The 26860-nt window shown below is 42.0% G+C and overlaps 2 protein-coding genes across 2 annotated transcripts in view; both read left to right on the forward strand.

The window, feature by feature from the left end:
• Window positions 1-442: 442 nt before the first annotated feature.
• On the forward strand, window positions 443-5420 carry LOC135323039 (retinol dehydrogenase 12-like). Its single transcript, XM_064494357.1, has 6 exons — window positions 443-673; window positions 846-1085; window positions 1388-1477; window positions 3589-3777; window positions 4266-4370; window positions 4502-5420. The coding sequence occupies exons 1-5, from the start codon at window positions 496-498 to the stop codon at window positions 4367-4369; spliced, it is 801 nt and encodes a 266-aa protein (XP_064350427.1). The 5' UTR covers window positions 443-495; the 3' UTR covers window position 4370; window positions 4502-5420.
• An 8631-nt stretch (window positions 5421-14051) lies between these two features.
• The window catches only part of M1AP (meiosis 1 associated protein), a 57641-nt gene continuing 44832 nt past the window's right edge, over window positions 14052-26860 (forward strand). The window contains exons 1-3 of the mRNA XM_064494363.1: window positions 14052-14107; window positions 20926-21215; window positions 26290-26475. Of these exons, the coding sequence (XP_064350433.1) occupies window positions 20976-21215; window positions 26290-26475 (426 nt within the window). The 5' untranslated portion in view covers window positions 14052-14107; window positions 20926-20975. The remainder of the gene's footprint in view (window positions 14108-20925; window positions 21216-26289; window positions 26476-26860) is intronic.

The following is a 26860-nucleotide window of genomic DNA, read 5'->3' on the forward strand; positions in this document are numbered from 1 at the left end:
GAGCCATCTGTGTGTCCACAAAGGAGCAGATGTAAGAGTTGCGAGTGGGGATCTGTCTCAGTTTGGAGAATTCATCGAGACTCATTCCAGTAGGGGAGGAAGGGATGGCCCTGCTTAAGCACAGAGTGATTCAAGACATGAGGAATTTGATTTCCAGTCCCTGGGTCTCTGTCAGTTCACCTTAGAGTGCGAATCCAAGTTTTATGTGGAGACAAATCTGAGCCTATGCAGGGCTCAGGGCAGTCCCAGCTCTCTTGATCTTTTATACGGGCCAGCATTGGAGTGAGGCAATCAGGTCACTAGGAAAAACAATTTAAGGAGGAACTCACTCTCAGGTTCAAACGGGGAGCTCCAACACATCCAAGAGGGAATGCCTCTTTAAATTTCGTGTCTGCTCCACACCAACCTCTTGGTTAGTCCCTATTTAGCTTTGGCTAGTCCGTCCCCACCTTCTTTGTGGGCAAAGCTTCCACTGACAGACCACCATTCTCTGCTATGTCACTGTGGTTTCTACTCAGCACCCCAGTCTGGGGTCCCGGCTCCATCCTCCTCACGGTGGTCCTCCTGCTTAGACTAAGTGTGTGTATCTGGCATAAGTGTTATCTCTGGGACCTCCAGCACTGCTCCACAGACCTGACCGGGAAGACGGCAGTGGTGACTGGGGCCAACAGCGGTGAGTACTCATCCTGCCCTGTCACCTCACATGGGCCACAGCCTCCAACAGCTCCAACAGGGAGGGCAGAGAGGAGGATCAGCACCCACTGTCACACCTTTGTCTCTCCCCTTGCTCCGTTGCCCTCTCTGCACTCCTTGCACTACCCTTCTCTGAAGCTGCCCTCCCACAGGCATTGGGAAGAGCGTGTCCCAGGAGCTGGCCCGCCGCGGGGCGCGTGTGATCCTGGCCTGCCGCAGCCGTGAGCGTGGGCAGCAAGCCCTGGCCGAGATACGAGCAGCCTCAAAGAGCAACCAGCTCCTGCTTGGTGAGGTGGACATTAGCTCGATGGCCTCCATCCGGAGCTTTGCTCAGTGGCTTCTGCGCGAGCATCCAGAGATACACCTACTGGTTAACAATGCTGCAGTCTGCGGTGTGTGTCTTGACTTACTTCCCCTAAACACATTTCAGGAGCCTCCTTTCTGGCTCAGGGACCCCAAAACAGGCAGCCCCAAGCCTAACCTGTATATCCTGTGGAAACACTCTTAATTCGGACACTGTCCTATTGGACACTGAAGCTACCTTAAGTTGTAGCTTCACACTTCACTGCCCCGATGTTGACACATACATGCTCCTGTGGCTTTTCTACTGAACCCTCATATATCCTCCCCAGACATCATCTCCCTCAGGACTATCATTTCATCACCCACCACCTATGTTTTCATCTCCTCCCAGGATTGCCCACAACACGTACCCCAGAGGGCCTTGATGTCACCTTTGCCACCAACTACACTGGACCCTTTCTGCTCACAAATCTGCTCCAAGGTAAGGAAGGATGGGTGCTTATTGTCTGTGCTGCCCCTGTGTCTTCATTCCTCTGGCATTTTCATGTCTTACTGCCTCCCATGGTCCCCAGATGCTTGCTGAACGATGCCCCAGTACACTTTTGCTGGATACAGCAGGGGAACCCACTTGGCACCAGCCAGGTTTAGGAGGCTGGTAATGGAATCAGTCAGCCCCAAATACAAGCAACAGGAAGGTGTAAGATCTATACAGGCCGCCTCCCCGTCCCCCAGGTCTGAGTACTAGCCTGACCAGGAGTCACTCATCTCAACAAAAGCTTTCTGAAGTCACTAGGCTGCTAGGATTAAGGACGTTCTTCCTGGGGAGGTGGGGCTGGGTGGCAGGCACATCCTCCCTAACAGTGTTTTCTAGATGGTCTAATGACCTCTTAAAAAGCAAATTAATTTTTGGCCAGGTAATACACTTCCAAAGTACAAAATCGAAAGTGTTGAAGTATACAGAAGGATATACAGAAAAAAAAGAAGAAAAGGAAGAAAAGGAAGTCTCCTCTCCTTGAAAAGCAGCTCCCCATCCCCCTCCTGGGGGGCAGCTGCCATTGCCAGGGTCTCATGTTCCCTTTAGCGGGCAATTAAAGTAACCCCAACGGGAAAGTGCAGAAAGGTCAAACTCAATGCATCTGCAAGTATAAAAGTTTTTTCCCCCTTTCCAAAAAGAGTAATATGCTACAACAACCTATGTGTACTTTGCTTAATAATAGTTCCTTAAACTGTCTTCTCTCCTGTCTTCCCTCCTGCCACTAAATCACCATTCACCATACCACTGTCTTGCTTCAGGTCCTTTGAAGGTAGTCTATGCTTTATAGATATAAAACCTAAGCTGCTTCTCTCCACTTACGAGTCCCTCTGCAGACTGAGAGTGTCACCGTTGCCTTTCCCAGACCTACACTCTGTCACCAGCCAGCCAATCTGTATCTCTTGGACCACACTCTTTTTTAAATTCTGGCTGCGCTTTTGCACATCTGTTTCCCTTTATCTGGAATATCCCTTCCCATCCCTTTAAGGCAGAGTAGCTTTAGCTCAGCTGCCAGCACTCAGCACAGATCCCGCTTGTGCTGTGGACTCTGCCCTGACCCCTCTGCCTCCCCAGCTGCCCCCATTTCCAGGGCTCCCTTCGCCCCTGTGCCCGTCTCTGTTCCTGCACTGACGCTGCTGCGTGAAGATCAGCCTCCAACTCGGCCGTGAGCCCCTGTCACTGTGTCTGCAAGTTTGGGGTTCATTGTCCTCTTTAAGAATAATTTTCTCTCCAACAACTTTTGGCTAGATACCTCCTGCTCAACTTTTCATTTGTGATTCTTCCTTTAAATGTAGGCTCAAGACAGTTTTAGCATTTTGAAACAACAGGCAAACTCATATGTGACAGCTAGTATTTTTCATACTTTATATAATCCAGACATTTTTTTAATACAGTTACGTACTCTTTTTTCTTTTTCTTTTTTTAAGATTTAACTTGTTCTCTTGAGAGTAATTATACTTTCCTTTTTTTTTTGAAGGTAGTTTAAAAATTTTTTAAAACCCCACTTTTCCAAGTATCTCTGCATACGTTTCTTGTCCCCTAAACTTAGCACCCATATGTCCTTAGCACGGAGTTTGTGTCTGCCATAGTCCAGGGGCCTAATGGATAGTCGTGCGATGAATAAGCAAGTGACTGAATCTATGAATGTGTGAAAGACAGCTTTCACAGCGTTTCCAGTCTCTCCTTCCCCCACTTAGCCCTCAGTGAGATAAAAATATGAACCAGGATCAATTACCTCCAGCTGGCAGGTGGAAGAAGAGCAAGGCAAAATCCCACTTTTATTTTAGGCAAAGAAACCAAAAAACTCCCACAAAGACCAAAAAACAAAACCCCCAAACCAAACAAAAGACACACTGAAATACAACAAGAGGAAAAGCGTGAGGAAAGCAGCTGGAACGGAAACGCAGCCTCGGTCACACCCAGCTCCCCCGCGCCTCACCTGGGCGCCTGCGCGGGGGGCCGCGCTCCCCCGGGGGCTCATGGAGAAGCAGGCCGGGGGGCGGGCGTGGGCGCGAACTCCCGGCCTTGCCCTGAGAGTGTGTGGCCCTCTCTCCTCCCAGGGGCCCTACAACGGGCGGGGGCAGCCCGAGTGGTCAACGTGTCTTCCTTCCGGCAAGAGAAAGGGTACATTGACGAGGAGCACCTGACAGGGGCTGGTAGACCTTTGACCTTCAACCAGAACTATGACTGCAGCAAACTGCTTTTGGCCTCATTCACTGGGAAGCTTGCCCAGAGACTTCAAGGGACAGGTAATTGCCTCTGGCAGCCCCTGCTCCTCCACTGCCAGGGCTTCCTCCCAGTCCTTCACATCTCATCGCATGTTCTGACCATGAAATATTCCCAGTGTCCCCCGAGCCAGCTGTTAACCTCCACCCTTTGTCATCTGTGCGCCCTCTATTTCTCTCAACCCCATCTTCACGTCTCCCCTTCAACCCTTTTTCCGACGCTCATCACCCACGACTCCCTCTCTCCCAGTATTTTCCAGTACCAACACCATCCATCGTGTTCCCCCTAAAGTTCACCCCTCACTTTCAAATACTTAAGTCCGCTTCCTGGCTCGGATATCGCCATTCATGTGAGTTACAGATCCCTGACTTCCGGCACCACCTCGAGAGTCTGGTCACCTCCACCGGGCAGGGCTGGTAGGGCCCTCCCCTCTTTGCACATCCTAGAGCCATGTTTAACCCTTTCCTCCTCTCACTGTGCTTTCCACTACGGTTGTCTCTCCCTCTCACAGGTGTGACTGTGAACTCTGGGGACCCTGGCGTTGTGTACACGGAGATCATGAAGATTCTCTTGGTTATATCGTTTCATCTTCTGGCTCCTCAGCTTCTTCTTTAAGGTGGGTGGGGAGGAGCTGGCTCTGCCTGAAGGGGTTGGGGCAGGGGGTCTGCTGCTCAGTGTGTCCCTTCAGGCAACAACCTGCCTGGCTTTTATTCCTCCTCCTCCTCCCCCACCCCCGTGTCTCCGCAGAACAGCAAACAGGGTGCAGTCCCAGTGCTCTACCTGAGCTTGGCAAAGGAGCTAGATGGCATTTCTGGAAAACATTTTAGCAGTTCCGGTGTGATAACTCTTGCCCCTAAAGCTGCCTGAGATCCTCACGTGGCCCAAAGCCTCTGGGATACTTCAGCCCGACTAACAAATCTAGACAAGATGGACTGACCTCTGTGACCCCTGCCCTGACTCGCCGCCTTCCCCCTGACTCCCAGCCCTCACTCGGATTTTGCGTTCTGCTTGTCAGTTCCAAGGAACAATCAGTCACCTTGTTGGGTGTAATGACCACTTCCTCTTCCTGTTGGCTCCACGCATGAGAGCTCAGCTTAGCCTGGGGACAGCTCCAGCTTCTACTTTATAGCCATTTCTCAGATGGAAGTGTTCATCTCTTGGGCACTAGGATCTCCAAACCTACGGAGCCCCGTGTTGTGGTGACGGGGGAGTAAAGGTCCTTCCGGTGGTCTATTAGGGTTCCTGGCTTTGGGGGAGGCAGCACCACATAGTGTCCTCTGGCCCAAGGCATATACCACACGGCTGCAGGACAGCACCCCAGCTGCACAGGGTGTTGTCTCCCAGCTGGTACAGTAACTGCCCGGGTAATGGTTCCATCTTTCTATGAGACCAGCTGCTCCTGGATGCTGAGTCATGTGATAAGGCAGGTGAATTCTCAGAGTGAGAGCCCACTGCTTCTTTTCTGGGGTCTTTGTTCATCAACAGGTTTTCGTTTTGTTTTGTTTTGTTTTTTATGGTGGTGCTGGGGATTGAACCTAGGACCTCGTGCATGCTAAGCATGCTCTCTGCCACTGAGCTGTACCCTCCCCCTCATCAACATAAATTTTGGAATCAGTTTTTCAAGTTTCACAGAAACAAATCCTTTAGGGATTTTGCTACATCTACTTGGCAGGATTGACGTTTTTATGATAATGTGTTGTCCTAAAAATGAACAAGGTGTACTTATATCTATTGAAATCTTATTAATACCTTCATAAAATTTTAAATAATTTTATCCATAAAGATCGTGCATACGTCTTACTATAATTCCTTGCTTTTTATGCTACTGCACATGGTATTTTAAAATTCATATATTAATCATATATCAAACAACTTTATTAAGGTTTCTAATTCTAATAAGTTATCTGTAGATTCTTTTGGTTTTTCCACATAGAACATCACACCATCTAGGGATAATAACAGATTTCTTTCTTCCCTTTCAACTATTATAAATCTTGTTTCTTTTCCCAGACCTTAATTGATTTTCTAGTATTAAACCAAACTTGCTTTTAAACCAACTTGGTCAGAGTATTACTTTCATATACATTGCTAAATTTAGTATGCTCGTGTTTTGGTTTGGAACTTTTTACTGTGTTCGTAAATGAGACTGGCCTATACTGCCCTTTCCCTTACTTGCATTGCCATTGTCTGGTTTTGCTGTCATGGATATGTTCATTTTATAAAATGAATTTGGGATTTGTGTTCATCCAGGGACATCATATGAGAAGCAAATATCAATAAATTGATAGGGGACATAGCTATGAGGGAAAATGGGGAAGAAGCTGGGAGAAGCTGGGAAAAGCTGGGAGAAGCTGGGAGACCCACCAGACTGTGAGACAAGTCTGACCCTGAGTGAAGGAGAGGAGGCTGGGAAGGAGCTTCTTAGGGTGCGGTGTGGTAATTTTTCCATTTTAAACCTCCCTCTCTTGTTTTGAAAGTATACCATCTATTTCTGCTCTTTATTGGTTAGTCTAAAAATTTTAACCTGCATGTTTAGTTTAACAGTGTCTTGAATCAATATCTTTATTTTTCTTTTAAACAATACATAGATCTTAGAATTCTTCAACATTAATCATTCCCTTTGAAGCTGTATACTTTTGTAACCCGATAATTTAATTATATTATTTCATTAATTTCACAAATCAGGTATTTTGTTACTCTCAATAGCTGATATTTGCGTCGACTTACCCATGTGTTTCATATTTCCTCTGCTCGCTCTTCTTTTTTATGTCTCAGATCTTCTGTCTGGGATTATTTTCCTTCCATCTTGAAGTATATGCTTTAGAGGTTCCTTTGATGGGGATTCGTGGTAGACAGACTTCTAGGTGGCTCCCAAGGTCCCCGCCCCCTTGTGTGCACATTCTCCACAGTCTCCTCCTCCTGAGTGTGCGGAGACTCCTGAACACGATGGCAGTGCACTCCTGCGATTATGTTATGTATCTGGTAAAGGGGTTTGCTGATGTAGTGAGAGCCAGAACCATTTGGCTGTATGTGTGTGTGTGTGTGTGTGTGTGGGTGTGTGTGTATGAACAATATTTTTTCATGTCTACCATAGTTATCTTCAACTCTTTCTGTTACATGTTTCTGTGTTTGAGTTCCTCAAAGCTTTCCAAGGTTTGTGTCATTCATTAATTTATTCATTAAATAAATAAGCCATTTGCAGCAACATGGATGGACCTGGAGATCATCATTCTAAGTGAAGTAAGCTAGAAAGAGAAAGAAAAATACTATATGATATCACTCGTATGTGGAATCTAAAAAAAAGAAAAAAGGGTACACTAATGAACTCATCTACATAACAGAAACAGACTCTAAGAGATAGTAAACAATCTTAGGGTTACGGAAGTGGATGGAAGGGGGTTAGAAGTGATAAATTTGGGAGTCTGAGATTTGCAAATGATAGCCACTATATATAAAAATGGGTAAGAAACAGATTTCTTCTATATAGCACAGGGAACTATATTCAATATCTTGTAATAACCTTTAGTGAAAAAGAATATGAAAACAAATATATGTATATATATGCATGACTGGGACATTATGCTGTACGCCAGAAATTGATACAGTATAATTGACTATACTTCAATAATATAAAAAAAAGTATCAGCTGTAACAAAATGAAGATGAATCTGTGCTCTTGACCCACAATAAAATGCCCATCAATTCTTTTAATAAATAAACAAATAAATAAATAAATAAATGTATGTATGTGTTTGTGGCGTGTCAGCTGATCAAGACATCATTCTATATGTTAGTGTCCTACAGTGATGGATAAAATAGACAAGCATCCACAAAGTCAAGTGGTCTGTATTCTAGCGGAGTGAGAGGCATAATAAACACAAATATGTTGTAAGATTCCATAGGCGTGAGTGCTGTGGACACAAAAGAAGCAAGAAAGGAAAGAGGGAGTGCCGTGATGAGGGCCTGGGGTTGAAATTTTAAATAGGTTGGCCAGGTAAAGACTCAAGAAACCAGTTGACTTTGAGTTAATAAAAAGAAAGGCGATTTTGGGTGGACCAGACCTAATCAGGTGAGCCCTTTAAAAGGGTTCAGGCTTCCTCAGAAGTCAGAGAGTCTCCTGTTCACCTTGAAGAAGCACACTGCCCCGTTGTGGAGCAGCCACGGGGCCTCTGGTAGTCGAGGCTTCAGTTCTGCGGTTGCAAGGAGCAGAATTTTGTCAATAACCGGTGAGCTTGGAAGAGGACTAGGAGCCCAGGTGAGACTGCAGCCCTGAACGACGCCTGGATTTCAGCCTGGTGAGATCCTGAGCAGAGGACCCAGCTAACCTACCCAGACTGCCAACCCATAGAAACCGTGAGACAGTGCATGTTTTCTTTTAAGCCACTGAGGTTGTAATCATTTCTTATCCAGAGACAGGTCACAAATACAGCATCTAGTAACAGTAAACTCCTTCAGTTTTATTTGTGTGAAAATGTCTTTATTTCACCCTCATTTTTTAAGAATCATTTTGCTGGAAAAGGTTGACAGTTATTGTCTCTTATTCTGTTGAAGATAGTATTTTTCACCTCTGGCTTTCATCATTGCTGTTGAGAAATCGGATACTAATCTAACAGTTACTTTGTGGGGAATCTGCTCTCTTGTTCCTTCTCTATACTTTAAATCCCCTTTTCTGTTGTTAAAAATAAATGAAACGTATTCATTTTATATACTGTAACATTCCAATATCAGTAATCTTTGCAGGTTTGAATAGTTTATGGCAGCTTCTTTCTTTGTGTGTTTAGTGACTTTGTGCCCTCATGGTGCTTGGAGGTGTAGCTCTAGAAATGATTAGATTCCTAGGATTAAGCTACTTTCCCCAGAGGAGTTTATGTTTAGTTTGGCCAGGTTTCCAGGAGTGCTGTACTGACTTGGATCACCTTAACTTACATTTTTGTCTTGGAATTTTTGGGCCACTCACATGGTATACATTCTGCCCCCAAATCTGTGTGAATACAAACTTATTATTTAGAATTATAAGTGAGGATTCCCCCACCCCCACCCCGCTACAGCCAGAACTAAGGATGAGGTGGGCTTCTACCCTCACCGTTTCCCTCTGCAGGGCCCTTTTTCTGTGTGAAGTTCACTCTGTGGGGGGAGTTACTCTTTGAGAAGCCAGGCTTTACGTGTATGGGGAATAGTTTTTCATGCCAACCTTCTCTACTCAACCCCAGATTTTGTCTCCTGCCCCTGTTTATGGCCTTGTAAACCCTGGTTTCAGGCCCCCAGGGGCTGGCTTCACAAATGCTGGCTCTAGCTGTCACCTGTGCCTTGGGAATCATTATTTCATATCTTCTCTCCCTTCTGAGGCTTTCCCTTCCTTTCCCACCAGTTCATTCAGACAACACAAATAAACAGGTGTGTGTGTGTGTGTGTGTGTGTGAGAAGCGTTGCATCCAGCGTTTATGGTTGCGCTGCATCAGGGGCAGTCTCTGTGATACTTAGTCCTCTGCGGTGCCAGGAATGGGAGCGTCCAATGTTTGTCTTCCTTTCTCCTTCCTTCTCTCTTTCTTTCTTTTGCATTTGCATAATCAATTGTCCCGGCACTATTTGTTGAATAGTGTGTCCTTTCCACACTGATTAATAATGTAAATTTTGTCACATCAGAATTTCATGTGTATTCAACTGGAAACATAAAGAGGGAACCACAGCAGGACGGCAGGAGGGGCGTGCTCGTGGTATAATTGGGCCCCATTCCCCTGGGTGGGCGACCCACAAGCTGAAGATTTGTTGAGTCGCAGAGACCCTCCCACAGGCGTGAGAGCTCTAAGCCCCACGTCAGGCTCCCCAGCCTGGGGTTCTGGCATTGGGAGGAGTATGAGACCCCGGGATATCTGGCTTTGAAGGCCAGTGGGGCTTAACCCCAGGAGCCCACAGAACTGGGGGAAACATTTCGTTCTCTTGGGAAGCATACACAGAATCTTGCATCCACTAGGTCCAAGGGCAGAGTCAGTGATTTTGAAGTGGGAGGAAAGGGGACAGGGCACAGCCATTGGAGGAATTACATAGCAATTGAGGACAGGACAAGATGGCAGAAGATTTGACTTCCAGTTGACCTTGAGCCTCATGGTGCACCCACACGTGCTGTGACAGTTCCCAGGCTGACCATGTAAGGTCAAAAATTGGGGCGGGGGGCATTTCCTGGAAATCCTCGACCGTCCCCCAGAGTAGTTGGAATAATCGTCCTGCTCATTAGTATACGAAATAACCAAGCCCACAAAACCTAACAACTCCGCACCTCGTGGATGCTCACTCTCTCTCTCTCTCTTTCTCTCTTGCCTTCTGATGCGGCCCACATTCTGCCTATGGAGTGTGTATCTCCTAAGCTGTTTTCCCTTCTGAGTCAGAGTGTCCACACCCTGCCTATGGAGTGTGTGTGTCTCTAAATAAACCTGCCTTCACTTTGCCATGCTTTGCTGTTGAATTCTGTCCTGCACGAGGCAAGAACCTATTCTCGCCCAACAATTTCATAGGAACCTGGGTCAGAACTGTTTGCTTGTTTTAGAAGTTCTGCTGAGGAGGTAGTGGGTGGCTGTGGCTTATGCTGAGGACATAAAAGCTGGTGATGGACATTCCCGGAGTGTTCATCCACATGAGCTCTCCTGGAGGCTGACATTTTGATTGCATCATTGGCACCAAGACCTACCCCCACCCAACAGCCTGTAGGCTTAAGGAATATCTCCCAGGCAAAGGCACAAGATAAAATCCCAGAAGAAATAACTGATGAGGAGACAGGCAATTTATGCGAGAAAGAGTTTAAAGTAATGATGGCCAAGATGCTCAGAGAACTCAAGAGTACAGATGCACAGAGGGAAGTTCTTAGCAGAGTTGGAAAATATAAAGAACACCCAGAGTTGAAGAATAAAATCACTGAAATGAATAACACTCTAGAAGGAACCAAGAATAAATTAAATGAGGCAAAAGAATGGATGAGTGGGCTAGAAGACAGATGAGTAGAAATCACTACTGCAGAACAGAAAAATGAATGAAAAGAAATGAGGCTAGTTTAAGAGAACTCTGGAACAGCAAGAAGCACTCCAATATTTTCATTATAGTGTTCCCAGAAAAAGAAGAGAGAGAGAAAGGACCAGAAAAAATTTTTGAAGAGATACAAACTGAAAACTTCCCTAACTTCAGAAAGGAAACAGTCACTCAAATCAAGGAAGCTCAGAGAATTCCACACAGGATCAACCCAAAGAGGAACACACCAAGGCACATAGTAATCAGGCCAAACAACTTACTGGGTGGGAACACAGCCCCACCCATCAGCAGACCTCCCGTTCCACAAACACCTCTAGACAGCGCCCTACCCACTGGAGGTCCAGGACAAAGCTTCACCCAGCAGTGGGCAGGCCCCAGCTCCTCCCGCCAGGAACCGTGCATAAGCCTCTAGTCCAGCCTCATCCACCAGGGAGCAGATATCAAAAGTAAGAAAATAGCAATCCCAAAGCCTGTGGAAGGAATGCACAAACACAGGCCAGACTCTACACTGGGACGGGCTGGACCCTGGCCCTTGGGTGACAAGAGAGGAGTGTGCTGCTGGGACACATAGGACGTCTCCCAGAGGGCCACTTCTCCAAGGTCAAGAAATGTAACTAACCTACCTAAAAATACAAATAGAAAGACAGACAATATGAGGCGGCAGAGGAATATCTCCCAGGCAAAGGCACAAGATAAAATCCCAGAAGAAATAACTGATGAGGAGACAGGCAATTTATGCGAGAAAGAGTTTAAAGTAATGATGGCCAAGATGCTCAGAGAACTCAAGAGTACAGATGCACAGAGGGAAGTTCTTAGCAGAGTTGGAAAATATAAAGAACACCCAGAGTTGAAGAATAAAATCACTGAAATGAATAACACTCTAGAAGGAACCAAGAATAGATTAAATGAGGCAAAAGAATGGATGAGTGGGCTAGAAGACAGATGAGTAGAAATCACTACTGCAGAACAGAAAAATGAATGAAAAGAAATGAGGCTAGTTTAAGAGAACTCTGGAACAGCAAGAAGCACTCCAATATTTTCATTATAGTGTTCCCAGAAAAAGAAGAGAGAGAGAAAGGACCAGAAAAAATTTTTGAAGAGATACAAACTGAAAACTTCCCTAACTTCAGAAAGGAAACAGTCACTCAAATCAAGGAAGCTCAGAGAATTCCACACAGGATCAACCCAAAGAGGAACACACCAAGGCACATAGTAATCAAATTGACAAAAATTAAAGATAAAGAGAAAATACTAAAATTATCAAGAGAAAAGCAGCAAATAATATCCAAGGGAACTCCTATAAAGTTACCAGCTGAATTTTCAGCAGAAACTCTACAGGCCATAAGGGAGTGGCATGATATAAAGTGATGAAAGGGGAAAACTTACAACTGAGAATATTCTCTCCAGCAAGGCTCTCGTTCAGATTTGATGGAGAAATCAAAAGCCTCATAGATAAACAAAAGCAAAAAGAATTCAGCACCACCAAACCAGTTTTACATATGTTAAAGCTTTTAAAGAACTTCTCTAGTCATCAAACCATAAGAAAAAAGAACAAAAAGAAGAAAGAGGGAAAAAAGAACTACAACAGATTGCTTTAGCAATTTGGGGTCTTTCATGGTCCCATATAAATTTTAGAATTATTTGTTCTAGTTCTATGGAAAATGTCATATTTTGACAGGGGTTGCATGGACTATGTAGATTGCTTTGGTGATATGGTCATTTTAATAGTGTTGGTTCTTTCAATCCATGAGCACAAGATCTCTTTCCATTTCTTTGTATCATCTTCTGTTTCCTTCGTCAATGTTTTATAATTATCAGAGTATAGGTAACCTTCGTGGTTGAGTTTATTTTTAAGTATTCTGTTGTTTTTGATGCAATGGAAATGTTTATGCCAATTACAAAATTCTGATTTTTGAAGTGAGGAAAAAAATGAACGAAGAGCCACAAATGGCAAAATATCCTTTTTTGTGGGTGAGTTGTGTTCCATTGCATATATATATACTGCATCTTCTTTATCCATTCATCTATTGATGGGCACTTAGGATGCTTCCATATCTTGGCAATTATAAATAATGCTGCCATTAATAGCAGAGTGTATGTATCTTTTTGAAGTAATGTTTTTGTTTTTCTCACATATATACCCAGGAGTGGATATATGAGCCATATGGTGGTTTTATTTTTAGATTTTTGAGAAACTTCCATATTGTTCTCCATAGTGGCTGCACCAATTTACATTCCCACCAACAGTGTACAAGGGTTCCCTTTTCTCCACATCCTTGCCAACATTTGTTATTTGTGATCTTTTTGATAATAGCCATTCTGACAGGGTGAGATGATACCGCATTGTGATTTCAATTTGCATTTCCCTGATATTAGTGATGTTGAGCAACTTTACATATTCCTATGGGCCACCTGCATTTCCGCTTTTGGAAAAATGTCTATTCAGTTCTTCTGCCCATATTTTAAATGGGTTGGTTTTTGTTTGTTTGTTTTTTAATTGAAGTACAGTTGATTCAAAGTATTGTATTAGCTTCCGGTGTGCAGCACGGATGGACTTGGAGGGCATTATGCTTAGTGAAATAAGTCAGACAAAGATAAATACTACTTCACTTACATGTGGAATCTGAAAAAATACAACTAGTGACTATAACAGAAAAGAAACACTCACAGATGTAGAGAAGGAACTAGTTAGTGGTTACCAGTGGGGAGAGGGGAGGGGGAGGGGCAGGATGGAGGTGGAGGATTAAGAGGTACAAACTATCAGGTATAAAATAAGCTACAAGGATTTGTTGTACAACATGGGGAATAGAGCCCATATTTTATAATCACTATAAATGATGTATAATTTTTAAAAATCGTGAATCACTATATTATATCCCTATAACATATCATACATCAACTATACTTCAATTTTAAAAACATGACATTATAAAATATATACTTTTTTTTTTAAAAACCCTCTACCTAAGAAGGAGGAGGGTATAGTTCAGTGATAGAGCGCTTGCATGCACGAGGTCCTAGGTTCAATCCCCAGCACCTCCATTAAGTAAATAAACAAACAAACAAACAAACAAACAAACAAACCTAATTACCTCTTTACCCCTTTGAAAAAAAATTTTTTTAATATAATATCCAAAGAAGGGCTGCTTCCCTGGCGCCCCTGGCGCCCCTGGCTTGAAGCCGCCACCTGAGGTGGCGCCTGCAGTGAGCCGCCCGGCCTGAGGGGGGCGCCTTCGTTGGCACAGGCGCGGGCGCTGGCCAAGAATTGGACACTCTGGGGGGCCGGTCTCTTGACTGTGAGAAGAAAGGGGATCTGTGCGCTTCTCACGCCTCGAGGTAGGGGAATGGCTGAGGGCGGCGGGCGGCTGTGGGCAGCGCCTGGCGGGATGGGCTGGGGCAGAGGTCGGGCCTGCCTTCAGGCAGGTGTGGGCGGCCCGGGGGCAGCTGCCGGGGCGGGACTGACGCCCAGAGGCCCGAGTCCAGCGCGGTCCGGTCCGCCCTGCGCCAGGTCTCTGAGGGCAGGGTGGGCAGGCGTGTCTCCTCCGCCGCCTCTCGTGGGCCTGCGGGCGGGCGCCCTGCCGAGGGCCAGGACACTTGAGGAGGAGGGGCCCATGAGAATGTATTAACTTTCTGTGAAGTCAGAAGAAACCAGTGAATCCTTAGGGTCGAAGAAAAGGTTTAGGTGTTTGGAAGAGGGGTGTTATTTTATTTTATTTATTTATTTATTTTGATGGAGGAACTGGGGATTGAACCCAGGACCTGGCGCATGCTAGCTAAGCACGGTCTCTACCACTGAGCTATGCCCCACCCTCCAAGAAGATCTTTTAATTGTTTTTCTTTTAAGTGAGGAAGGGGCCCATGAAAGCAAAAGTGCTTAGGATCCATGATTTTTTTTTTATTGGGGGAGGTAATTAGGTTTATTCATTTAGTATTTTTTTAAGGTTGTTTGAGGGGGTAATTAGGTTTATTTACTTATTTATTTTATTTTTTTAATGGCGGTACTGGGGATTGAACCCAAGACCTCATCCATGCTAAGCATGTGCTCTACCACTGAGCTATAACCTCTACCCCAGGTTTACTCGTTTACTTTTATTTTTATAGGAGGTACTGGGGATTGAAATCTGACCCTCTTTCATGCTAACCATGCGCTCTATCACTTGAGCTGTCCCCTCCCCCCTAGGATCCATGAAATTTTTAACGTGGCCCTGTGAGAGGGTGAACCATTGAATCATTTATCATATGCAAAATGTCCTAAGGGCGATAAAAAGCATTGTATAGGCTCTGTTATAGGGGCATGTAAAGGGACCCTACCCTCTTCAGACCTAAAGTCTGATACTTAAAGCATGAGTAAGGTTAAGGAAGGGAATACTCTGCAAAGACTATCCGGGGTCAGGATCCACAGCAAAAGGCTGACAGCCTTTGCTGAGCTGAAAGGCAAGCCAGGGGCAGATGGGGTGGTGTAGGGAAGGGAATTGGCCAGCTAGGGCATGGCATGAGGCTGGACGTTTGGGAAGGAGACACGTGCAGAATTTTGGAGCCAAGGTAAGGACTTCAGGTTTTGTTCCAAGTATATTTAGAAGCCATTGAAGGGTTTTGGGTAAGGGAGTAACTATACCTTTTGGGGGTTCAAGGCCCAGATTTAACCAATTTACAGGAGGACACCAATAAATGAGCATTCTTGGCATAAGTGGAGAATCTAGGATCAGAAATAGTCAGATGCTGCTTAGTACTATGCATCAGATGCATTAACTGATCATGTTTGAGGGGATAAGGAAGAGGGTTGCTTCTTATCTCATTGAAAGAACAGTCTTGGAATTGCATGTAAGTGTGGGATCTAAAAATGACCATGCAAGCTGAAACCATTCAAAGTCATCTTAATAGTCAATGGGAACAATTACATTTGTTTTGGAATCTCTCAAAATTGTCAAAATGTTAAAAAAAAAAAAACTCTCTTACTGTCAGTTATAAGTGTACAGGGAAATGAAAAATGGTAGAACTAGTATCTGTTTAGTGCACTGTCATTGAAAATATTAGAAACTTGAGAAAGTGTTTTCTTTGTAAAAAAAATTAATCAAGAATAGTTTGAGCAGCCCTTGTGCTTGCTTTCGTCTCATGGTGTAACTTGTAGAGCAGGTGTCTTTCTTACGCCTTTTACCAAATTGTTCTATTCCTTTCTAAAAGTCTGGATCAACTTCCAGCATTTTATCCTTTGCACTTTCAATTTTGTAAAGTATCTCCCAGAGTTCCCTTAACATGAAGTGTTTTTGCCAGTGGCGCTTCTTCTGGGGCAGCTTTGTACTTTGTGTCACAACCACTTTGCTCACTTGTGTTGCTAAGTTCACCTTTACTAAATTCCTCTTTTGCTCATCAAAAGTCTGTTAAACAGCGTTGCTGTCAGTGTTCTCACAGTCAGCTCTTTCTTCTGTGATTCCATCTAAAGTCAACTCTCACTTTCAGTGTTACCACTTACTGTTTCTTTGCTCCACGTTCATCTTTGTTGGCCAATTCCCTCTTTCAGTTATCTATTTTTGTAAGACGTCGGTGTGGTTTTATCACTAGGAAACTAGTGATCACTAGGAGGTAATTAAAACAAATATGCTCTGCCGTCTGTACAGAGACTGAGTAAGAGCTCTGCAGTGACCAGTCACCAGCAAACTTTGAAAGAGGTGACATGATTGATCACTGATCATGATGTGCATGTGTTATTTATGGAGCGACTGGTGGGCTGAAGAGCTGACTGTGGCTTGCACTTTTATGTAATTATGAGTAATATTCCTTGGTAACTGAAATTAGAACTGTGTTGATGGGGGAGTGATGTTAATTAACTCAACTATCATAACTGAAATTTGTATATCTTGGAACCATGTAAAATTAGAACTGCCTGTACTCTAAAATGACAGAAGTTTCAGATGTGAGGGAAGATGGACAGGGAGAACAGAATCCCATTCTACATCAAATAAGGTCTCTGTCTGGGTACCTGTTTGTCTATGTGACTCTGTGTGTCAGCCTCAAACTCAGCATTACAATGATCTCACGCACTTAGTTTAAAAGTACAGTTAAAAGGTATTTATGATATGTGCTTTCTTGGTAAATATATATTACTCATTGATTTGGATTTCTGGTTCAAGATTACTTCCAATAGGTTAGCATATTCATTTACTTCTTTGCTCAGCTGTACAGTCGAGCGCTGCGTAGCTCAGTAAAAAACTGTTGAATGAACAAATGCTGACTTCCACTATCCAAAAACGGAAAGTTTGAAAGGAAATAACTTCACAGATTCATTTTGAGAAACACATCTATCTATGTACTCTTAGATCATTTTTAAAAATCCCAAGTTCCGAAGTGTTTCTGAAAATTATCTTGAATATCTTTCTTTCGGACCTAGGGGAGATCAAAGAAGCTTTTATTTTCCCTGAATTCTTTAGCTAAAAAACAATTGTGCAGAATCATTTCAGTTCCCAGAGGTGGGGTTGTGTTTTTTTTTTAATTTAAAAAATATATTCTTGTATGATTGTCCAGTGTTCTTTTTGAAATATTTTTATTGTTAAATATAACATATTAGAGAAAATTTCATAAACTATGAACACGTAGTTTAATAATTATGAAGTGAGTACCCATTGTAACCACAATAAAGATCAAGAAATAGAACATTGCTGACATCCCACAACCTCCCCTTTTGTCCTTTCTAATCATGCCCTCCTTGCTTTTCAGAGAAAATCACTACACTAATTTTTGTCATAATCATCCCCTTGCTCTTGAAAAATAGTTTTAGCATTATGTACACATCCCTAAACAATATAGTTGCTTATCTTTAAAATCTATGTAGATAGAATCATACTATATATTTCTTTGTGTCTTGCTGCTTTTATTCAATATTCTATTTCTTAGAGCCATCCACATTGCATGTAACTAGTCATTCATTTTCCTCGCTGTGTGAATACAGAATTTATCCATTCTAATGTTGATTGAAATTTGCATTGTTTGCAGTCTAGGGTAATTGTGAACAAGACTATTAATAAATAGTCTTTTTGCTGCTATGATCTGACTTTGTTCATGCATCCTAATACATGTCATTATTCACAGATTAATGATTGTGAACAAAAAGTCCAAAAGAATCTATAGATAAGTTATTATAACTAAAAAGACAGTGTAGCAATGTTGTTAAATACAAAATCATTATATAAAAATCAATTTTATTTCTATGCTTTAGCAACAAAACAAAAAATGAAATGTAAAAAGATGCCATTAAGCATTTAAAAAATAGCAGATCTCTAAAAATAAAATTTAGTGAAAGATAAGGAGAGCCTTGGGGAAAATTATAAAACTATATGTTCTTTTAGATTTTCTATATAAATATCATATCATCTGCACGACAGTTTCATTTCTTCTATTGTAACCCCTTTTGTTTTCTTTTTATTTCTTGCCTTATCGCTAACTGCACTACTGTGTAGATTAGAAGTGACGATAGTGGGCTCTTGTCTTGGATGGAAAACTTTCAGCATCACCATTAAAAATGATATTTGCTCTAGACTTTTGTAAACATATTTGATCAGATTATATCTACCATCTCTTCCTAGTATATTAAGATTGTTTCTTTATCAGGCATAAATGTTGAGTTTTTCTCCATTTTTGATCATATGATTTTTTAACGTGATGAATTACAGTGACGGTCTCTAAAGCCATGTCAACCTTATGTTCTTGAGATAAACCCAAGTTGGTCATGATGTGTTATTCTTTTTATAATATTGCTGTTTTTCAATTTGCTTATACTTTCTTTAGGATTTTTACATCTCAATTCATAAATGAGACTGTCCTATAATTTTTTATTGTAATACTTTTATCTGATTTTGGTATCAAAGGTTATGCTAAACTAGTAAAAATTAAATGAGTCTTGTGCCCTCTCCTATTTTCTGAAAGAATTTGTTGAAGATTGAAATTCTTGATCTTTGAGAGTAGCATGAAACTCATCAGTGGAATCACGTAGCCCTACAGATACTTTTGGGGAACATATTTGACTACCAATTAAATGTTTTCAGTGGTTAGAGACTATTTAGGTATTTTAATCTTCTTTTTGATTTAGTATTGGTTAAATATCTTTTTTCTAGCAATTTGTCCATTTTATTAAACTTACTGGTATAAAGCTGTTCATTATGTCCTCTTGTAACCCTTTCCATGTTTGGGCGTCTGTAACGGTGTTCCTGTCTCACTGCTGATGCTTGTTCTGTGTTCCCATTTGTTCTCCTTTCCAAAATCTGAGCCCTGGGGATAAGTGTAAGTAGGCAGTAAACAAAGAAGGCAAGGGTGTCAGAGGTAGAGAAGACAGCATGGGCAAATGCACTGAAATGAATGGTATATTTGGTTTTGTTTCACTGAAAAGCTTGAAGTGAGGAATGGGTCTTGAATGGGTCCTGAAAGGGGAAAATGTGGTTATATTTTCATTTTTAAGAATTACTATGCACCATATATATGTAAATTTAAAAACGTGTGCAGTTATAAAAAAAGAAATGAGCTATCAAGCCATGAAAGACGTGGAAGAAACTTAAAAGACATATTAGTAAATGAAAGAAGCCAGTCTGAAAAGGCGACAAACTGTATGGTTTCAACCAAATGACATTCTGGGAAGGGGACAGCTACAGAAACAATAAAAAGATCATGGTTTCCAGGGATTTGGGGAGAGGGAGGGAGGGAGGGAGGAATAAATAAATGTAGCACAAGGGATTTTTAGGGCAATGAAATTATTCTGCGTGATACTATAGTGGTGGCTATATGTCATTATGCATTTGTCAAAATCCATAGAATGTACAACATCAAGAGTGAACCCTAATGTAAATTATGGACTTCGGTTGATAATAATGTGCCCATGTCGGTTCATCGATTGTACCAAATATGCCACACTGATGAGGGATGTTGAGGCTAAGGGAGTATATATGTGTGGGTGGGGAGTGATACATGGGAACTCTGTATTTTCTGCTCAGTTCTGCTGTGAACCTGAAACTGCTCTAAAAAATAAAGTCTATTAATAATAAAAAAAAAAGAATTACTATGTCCCAAATAAACACTGTGCTAAGCTCTGATAAATACAGTTGACAAGACAGGTCCTCCATCCTTGGGAAGCTCACAGTACAGTGGCAGAGGCAGTCTTAGAAACAAATTACAATACAGTACAATAAATGCTAATAAAGATCAGATTCTATAAAGGCAGATAGCTTTCTTTGAGACTGAAGTTTGAGTTTTTGATTAGTTCCATTCAACATCTCTAAGCATTCTCAGCCTTACATTATAGGCAAACATCTAGGTCCCTTGGGAGCTGTTGAGATGGGATAGCCTAGACTAAAAATAGACTTACCATGTGACCCAGTAATCCCACTCCTGGGCATATATCTGGAAGGAACCCTACTTCAAAATGACACCTGCACCTCAGTATTCATAGCAGCACTATTTACAATAGCCAAGACATGGAAACAGCCTAAATGCCTATCAGCAGATGACCGGATAAAGAAGTTGTGGTATATTTATACAATGGAATACTATTCAGCCATTAAAAATGACAACATAATGCCATTTGCAGCAATATGGATGTCCCTGGAGAATGTCATTCTAAGTGAAGTAAGCCAAATATAGAAAGAAAAATACCATATGAGATCGCTTATATGTGCAACCTGAAAAAACAAAAGAAGACAAATGAACTTAAATATAAAACAGAAACAGACTCATAGATATAGAGACATACAGACTTGTGGTTGCCAGTGGGGAGGCGGGTGGGAAGGAATAGACTGGGAGTTTGAGATTTGTAGATACTGAAAGGTATATATAGAATAGATAAACAAGTTTATGCTGTATAGCATAGGGAGATATATTAAAGATCTTGTAGCTCACGGTGAAAAAGAATATGAAAATGAATATATGCATATTCATGTATGACAAAAATTGTGCTGTCCACCAGAAATTGACACAACATTGTAAACTGACTATAACTCAATAAAAAAAAAGAAAGAAAAGTGGGGGGGGTGATGGAATAGCCTAGAGAAGCTTGCATTAGTACCTAGAGAAGCTTTCTAGACTTAGTCACCTAGACCTGTGTTCATTGTTTCAACAGAGTATATAATGTAATTCAGGTTTATGAAAGCCAGCGATTTCTCTTTTCTACCCTGTAGGTGTAGAGAATATCCAGGTGTGGCTACAATTCCACATCTGGTGGGCTGCCATGTATCATGGGCAAACTACTGGCAAAGGGCCCTCTCATTGCATGCAGATTTACCAGCAACCTCCAAGGCTTCTCATCGTGCACATCACTCTCCCATCCTGGGCTGACATCTGTTCCAACCTCTGTGAGGCTCTGCAGAACTTCTTCTCACTGGCCTGCAGCTTGGTAGGCCCCAGCCGCATGTCCCTCTTCAGCTTATACATGGTACAAAATCAGCATGAGTGCATCCTCCCCTTTGTGGTGAGTATATCTGTATTTGTTCATATTCTCCTGAAAGCAGACGTGAGGTTTCTGGAGCAGCAGTTTCTTGAGAGATTTCTTACAGCAATAACTGTGCCCGTTCCCCATCTCCAATACCCCACAGGCACCACAATGAGAGCCTGATGTCATCCTATATATTGGGGGGGGGGGATTACTGCAGAAGAGGAACCCCAAAATTACTAATACGGGAGTTTGAATCGGCCACATATTATCCCCTCCACTCCTGAGAGAGTGGAAGAAACCTTGGCATTTACAGTCTTTTGGAATGTAAGGAACTGACCTCTTCCGTCCCCCTTTGAAATGCAAACACAGGGAAATAAATCTCTTAAATTTCTTCAGAGGTCTCTGGCTATTCAATCACCCTTTAATTTCTAAGACTTGTCCTTTAACCCAGTTCGAGATTTTTTTTTCTCTCAGAAAGCCCTAACTGTGCAGCAACATTAAAATATTTTTTCTACAGTTGCACGCAGGACTCAAGTGAAACTCCTCGTAGGGTTTCAGAAAGCAAAGGCTGGGCCGGGGCCCAATGCTTTTGCAAAGCTCCCTCACATGTAGACAGCTGTTGCTTTTCTTCCTCAAACTAATGTAAATCTTCACTCTCCCCCTTTACCACGTTCAGAGTCACAGAGATGGGAAAGACTTCAGAGGTCCTGGTACATCCTCTTCCTGAAGCAGCCTTGCTGCTGGGATAGTCAGAAAGGACTTACAGAGAGCCAGACCTTTGATTCCTACCTAGTGTGCACGTGACCTCCTCCCTCATAGTGTCCATGGAAGCTGTGCGGAGGCCTGGAGTCCCCGCACCCCATCCAACATAACAAGGTATCTCTCACCCCCACCTCCTTTTTAAGGTAATGTCAGAGGAGGCAGAGTGGAGGCCATGTGGGGAGTGGCAGTGAGGTAGGCACCTTTTTACCTCCAAGGCAGGGTGATGTCAGTGAAGTTCTAGTGAAAAGCTAGGACTGTTAGGACTTTTTTCCTACTGGAAATCCTGGTGGTAATAAAGCTTCCCTACTCCCAGGGTGTCAATGGGCCCCATATGAAAAACTTGAACTTCCATCCCCACCCAGAAGTAACAGTGTACCCTCCCTCCTGGGATATAATCAGAAGTCAAATAGAGGCACACCCCGACCTGGGCATAATTATGTGGAAACCTTACTTCCCCCTCTGGCACAGTGTTAAACTAGGCCTGCTAAAGCGTAAGATTTAAACAAGATCCAGAGTCTTATAGCATAATACCCAAAATGTCTAGAATACAATTTAAAAAAAAACACTTATGATTATTAAGAACCAGGAAAATCTCAACTTGAATGAAAAGACAACACAGACACAGATGTTAGAATTACCTGAAAAGGATTTTGAAGCAGCCATCATAAAAATGCTCCAGCAAACAGTTATAAACATGCTTAGAACAAATGGAAAAATATAAGGTCTCATCAAAGAAATAGAAGTGTAAAGAAAAACAAAATAGAAATTTTAGAACTGAAAAATTAAAAACAAAAATCTTCCATGGATAGAATCAACTGCACAATGAAATTGACACCTTCTATAGTGGGCAACTTGGTGACAGTATCAAAATTTACACACCCTTTAACCTAGCAAGTCTGCTTTTAGAAATTTATCCTACAGATATGTTTTCATATGTGCAAAAATGATTTAAGGTTATTTGTTTCAGCATTGTTTGCAGTAGCAAAAGATTGGAAGTAACCTGCTATCAATCAAAAGGGAATTGGTTAAATAAACTTACGTTCCATCTCTTCATGGAATACTATGTAGCCATAAAAATCAATGCTTTTTATCTATTGAGTAAAATAATTGCCCAATATACTATGCAAAAAATCAAGAAGAGAGTATCATAATCTCTTCTATTTTGGTAAGAAGAAAGATAAAGTTTACTATTTATATTTTCTTTCACATAAAGAAATACCTCTGGAAAGATACCTAAGAAACTAGTAATATCGATTGCCTCTAGGAACCTACCAGTTAGCTGAAGAATTAGAATAGAAAGGTGACTTTTTCTACATAACATGTAACCTCTGAATTTTGAATTCTGAATGCTTGCTGAATAAGAGGAGAAAAAATCAGAATGAAAGTTTGAGCAGGGAGGGTATAGCTCAAGTGGTAGAGCACATGCTTAGCATGCACAGGGTCTTGGGTTCAATCCCCAGTACCCCCTCTAAAAATAAGTAAATAAACTGAATTACCTCCCCCCACCAAAAAAATAAATAAAAATAAATTTTTTTTTTTAAAAAATGAAATTTTGGAAGCTATAATACAGGTGAAAAGTAATCATTGATTTAACAGTCCCAAGAATGCTAAATCTCAAGTCAATACTGGGGAAACCCAAGGAAGAAAGCAGTTTAAACCACCTGGTTCTCAAAAGGCTTAGGATTGGCAAAATCAACTTGTAGAGGTAAGAATGAAGGACGAGCTAAAAGTAGAATGATGTTGAACTTCTGTTTAAAAAGAAACTTGACCTCTAGATCTCTCTTTTCTACTCCAAAAGCAACAGACTTATTCATCACCTTAGATGGAATATCTGAATATGCCCCATACCAATGGACCCCTAGAAATTTCACTGAAGTAGAAGGCTCCTGAATTTTAGTCCAGTTGGTTTCCTACCCTCTGGCATGCAAATGTCTTGCCAGTAAGTCTAAAGTAGTTGCTAAAGTAGTTTGCTCACTAGGTCCAATCACCATGTCATTAATGTAATAGACCAGTGTGATAGCGTATGGAAGGGAGCGGCAATCAAACTCCCTGTGAACTGAATTATGGAGAACTGATATGCCCCTGAGGTAGGACAGTGAGGGTGTATTGCTGGCCTTGAAGCTGAAAGCAAACTGCTTCTGTGGGGTGTTATAGACAGGAATGGAGAAGCATTTTCCAGATCCACAACTGCATACCAGGTATTGGGAGATGTGTTAATTTGCTCAAGCAATGAAGCCACATCTGGTACAGCAACTGCAGTTGGAGTCACCACCTAGTGTAATAATCCACTGTCAGTCTCCAAGATCCTTCTGTCTTCTGCACAGGCCAGATAGGTGAGTTAAAGGGGGGTGTGGTAGAAATCACCACACCTGCATCTCTCAAGTCCTTGATGGTGGTACTGATTTCTGCAATTCCTCCAGGAAGGCACTGTTACTTTTATTATTTTCCCAAGTGGAGGCAGTTCTAGGAGCTTCCACTTGGCCTTTCCCACCGTAATTGCCCTCACTCCACGGGTCAGGAAACCAGTGTGGGGATTCTGCTAGCTGTTAGGTATGTCTATTCCAATTTTGCATTCTAAAACTGAGGAAATGGCCACAGGGTGCATTTGGGGAACAACTGGACCTGATCTAAACCTTCGTTGATTAGATCAGGGGTCTAAATCTGACCTCCATTAGCCCCCTACCCTGACTAGTGGGCAATAATGTTTGGGATCTCCTGGAATTAGTGTCAGTTCAGAGCCAGTGTCCCATAGACCCTGCAAGGTCTGATCATTCCCTTTTCCTCGATATATAGTTACCCTGGTAAAAGGCTGTAGGTCCCTTTGGGGAAGGCTGGGAGAAAGACTAACAGCGTAAATTTTTGGTAATGTACTGGGGTCCTTCCCCAAGGGAGCCCCACATCCCCTTCATTCAAGGTTTTCTGGGTCTGTAAGTTGGCTGAAGTCTGGGAACTGATTTAGGTCAACCAGAGCTTTCTAAAAAGGGGAACTAATTAAACAAATATTAGATCTCACTTTTTCCTCCGTTTCTCTTAACATGTTTATTTGTATTTTCTGTATCTTTGGCTCTCTGGGCTGTGTTCTATGGTACTTTTTTAGTTTTATTCCCCAGTTCAATAATTGTCTTTTTAGTGGTGTTTAATGTATCAGTTAACCCATTGAAGTTTTTTTAATTGCTATATTTTAATTTCTAGAAATTCTCTTTGATCATTTTCAAATCTTTCTGGTCCTTTTTTGATAGCTTTTTAATTCTTTGTTCATGGTTTTGATACCCTCTTTTATTTCTTTAAACATCTTAAAGATATATATATGTAATATACATATGTTATTCAAATAATGTCAGAAATTTTAACTCGACACTTATTCAAAATACATATATGCTTAGGAAATGTAACATTGATCTAGAGTCTAATTAAATCAGATTACTTACTGAAAACAAGTTTTTGTGGAGGAGGGTGAGGAGAACCAGGAGGTTTACATGTTGTTTCCTTGACCTGACTGCAGACTAAGCCAAGCATCTCTTCTTTACTGGAGTGACTGATCCTGAGGAGTAGATTAGGTTGGACCTTATCAGTTCTAAAACGATTAACCATTTCTGGCAAAACATCACTCTTGAATAGAGAAGCTCCCAGTGCCTAGACTGACTAAGAAATGAAGATAATGTTTAAGAGCAATGCTGCTAGGGCTCCAATTTGCCTAAACTACCCCAAAGTAAAATTAAGCAGTCACAACTAAATGGAGTGGGGGAGGGTATAGCTCAGTGGTAGAGTGCATGCCTAACATACGTAAGGCCCTGGGTTCAATCCCCAGTACCTCTATCAAAGATAAATAAATAAGACCTAATTACCCCCCCAAAAATACAAAAAAAAATTTTTAATTGTGTTTAAAAAATGTCCCTCTCTAACTTTTGTAATATTCCTTGTTCTTAAGTTTACATTGTCTGATATTAATATAGTGACTCCAGCTTGCTTTTTGTTTGTATTTGCACAGGATATATTTCCCTATTCTTCCACTTTTAACCTGTGTCTTTAAATTAAAAATGAGTTATCCAATTTGAAAAAAACAAAAACTAACAGTCACAACTGAACCTTCCTTTGGGTGAGTAAATATGTAAAACACGTTCTTTCCTTTTTCTAGTAACTCCACATAATCAAAGCCTTTGACTGCAAATTTTCCTTCCTCTGGTCTAGTGCCTAAAACATAATAGGCATTCTGTAGATCTTGGTCAAATAAACAGATTTTCAGGGAGGCAAAAGTACTCCTGAGGAGTAATTGATCATGAAGTTAGACAGTTAATCTGAAACCTAGGTCACTAAAGATTTGCATCTTTGGTTGGTATTTTCTCTGCAGCAAGTGAAAGGGAACTTTGCGAGGCTGCAGGCCTGCATCTCAGAACTCCGCTTATTGCAAAGAGAAGGTTGTTTCAGACCACAAGGCATTTCTCTGCAGCTGGCAGTAGAGGATGGGCTCCAGCAGCTCAAACAGTACAGCAGACACGTGACCACGGGTGCAGCTCTGACCTACACTTCCCTGGAGGTAAGAGATGCTGCCCTCAGGACTCTAAGCCGTCTTCCCATCAGTCCATCTGGATCCTTCATTGTTAGTCATCCTTATCCTGTTCTCTGTTTGATACACATTGAAGGTCATGACAGATACTCCATTGGGTGCATGACTGACTCTGAGTTCTGATAACATCAGGCATCAAACAAATGAGTTTAAAGAATTATGCTTTCATTTGCATCCTTCTTCATCAATTAGAAGTGTCTAAGTACAAAAGAGAATTGCTTATATTTAATACTTGCCTTCCGGAGTTTCGAGTTCAACCTGGATCCTGGTTGAGCAAGGAGAGAAATCTACATGGAGGCACCACCGTGAGAAAACAGCATATAGGATCTCTGATACTTAGTGAGTGGAATTTAAG

This window comes from Camelus dromedarius, chromosome 15 (genome assembly GCF_036321535.1).
Source record: "Camelus dromedarius isolate mCamDro1 chromosome 15, mCamDro1.pat, whole genome shotgun sequence".
In the NCBI taxonomy this organism is placed as follows: Eukaryota; Metazoa; Chordata; class Mammalia; order Artiodactyla; family Camelidae; genus Camelus; species Camelus dromedarius.

Excerpts from the sequence above, each read along its gene's own strand:
- LOC135323039 (XM_064494357.1), top strand. The coding sequence starts at position 496 with ATGTCACTGTGGTTTCTACTCAGCACCCCAGTCTGGGGTCCCGGCTCC. Across the intron at positions 1,086-1,387 it reads TAACAATGCTGCAGTCTGCG|GATTGCCCACAACACGTACC; the intron begins GTGTGTGTCTTG and ends ATCTCCTCCCAG. Across the intron at positions 3,778-4,265 it reads CCAGAGACTTCAAGGGACAG|GTGTGACTGTGAACTCTGGG; the intron begins GTAATTGCCTCT and ends TCCCTCTCACAG.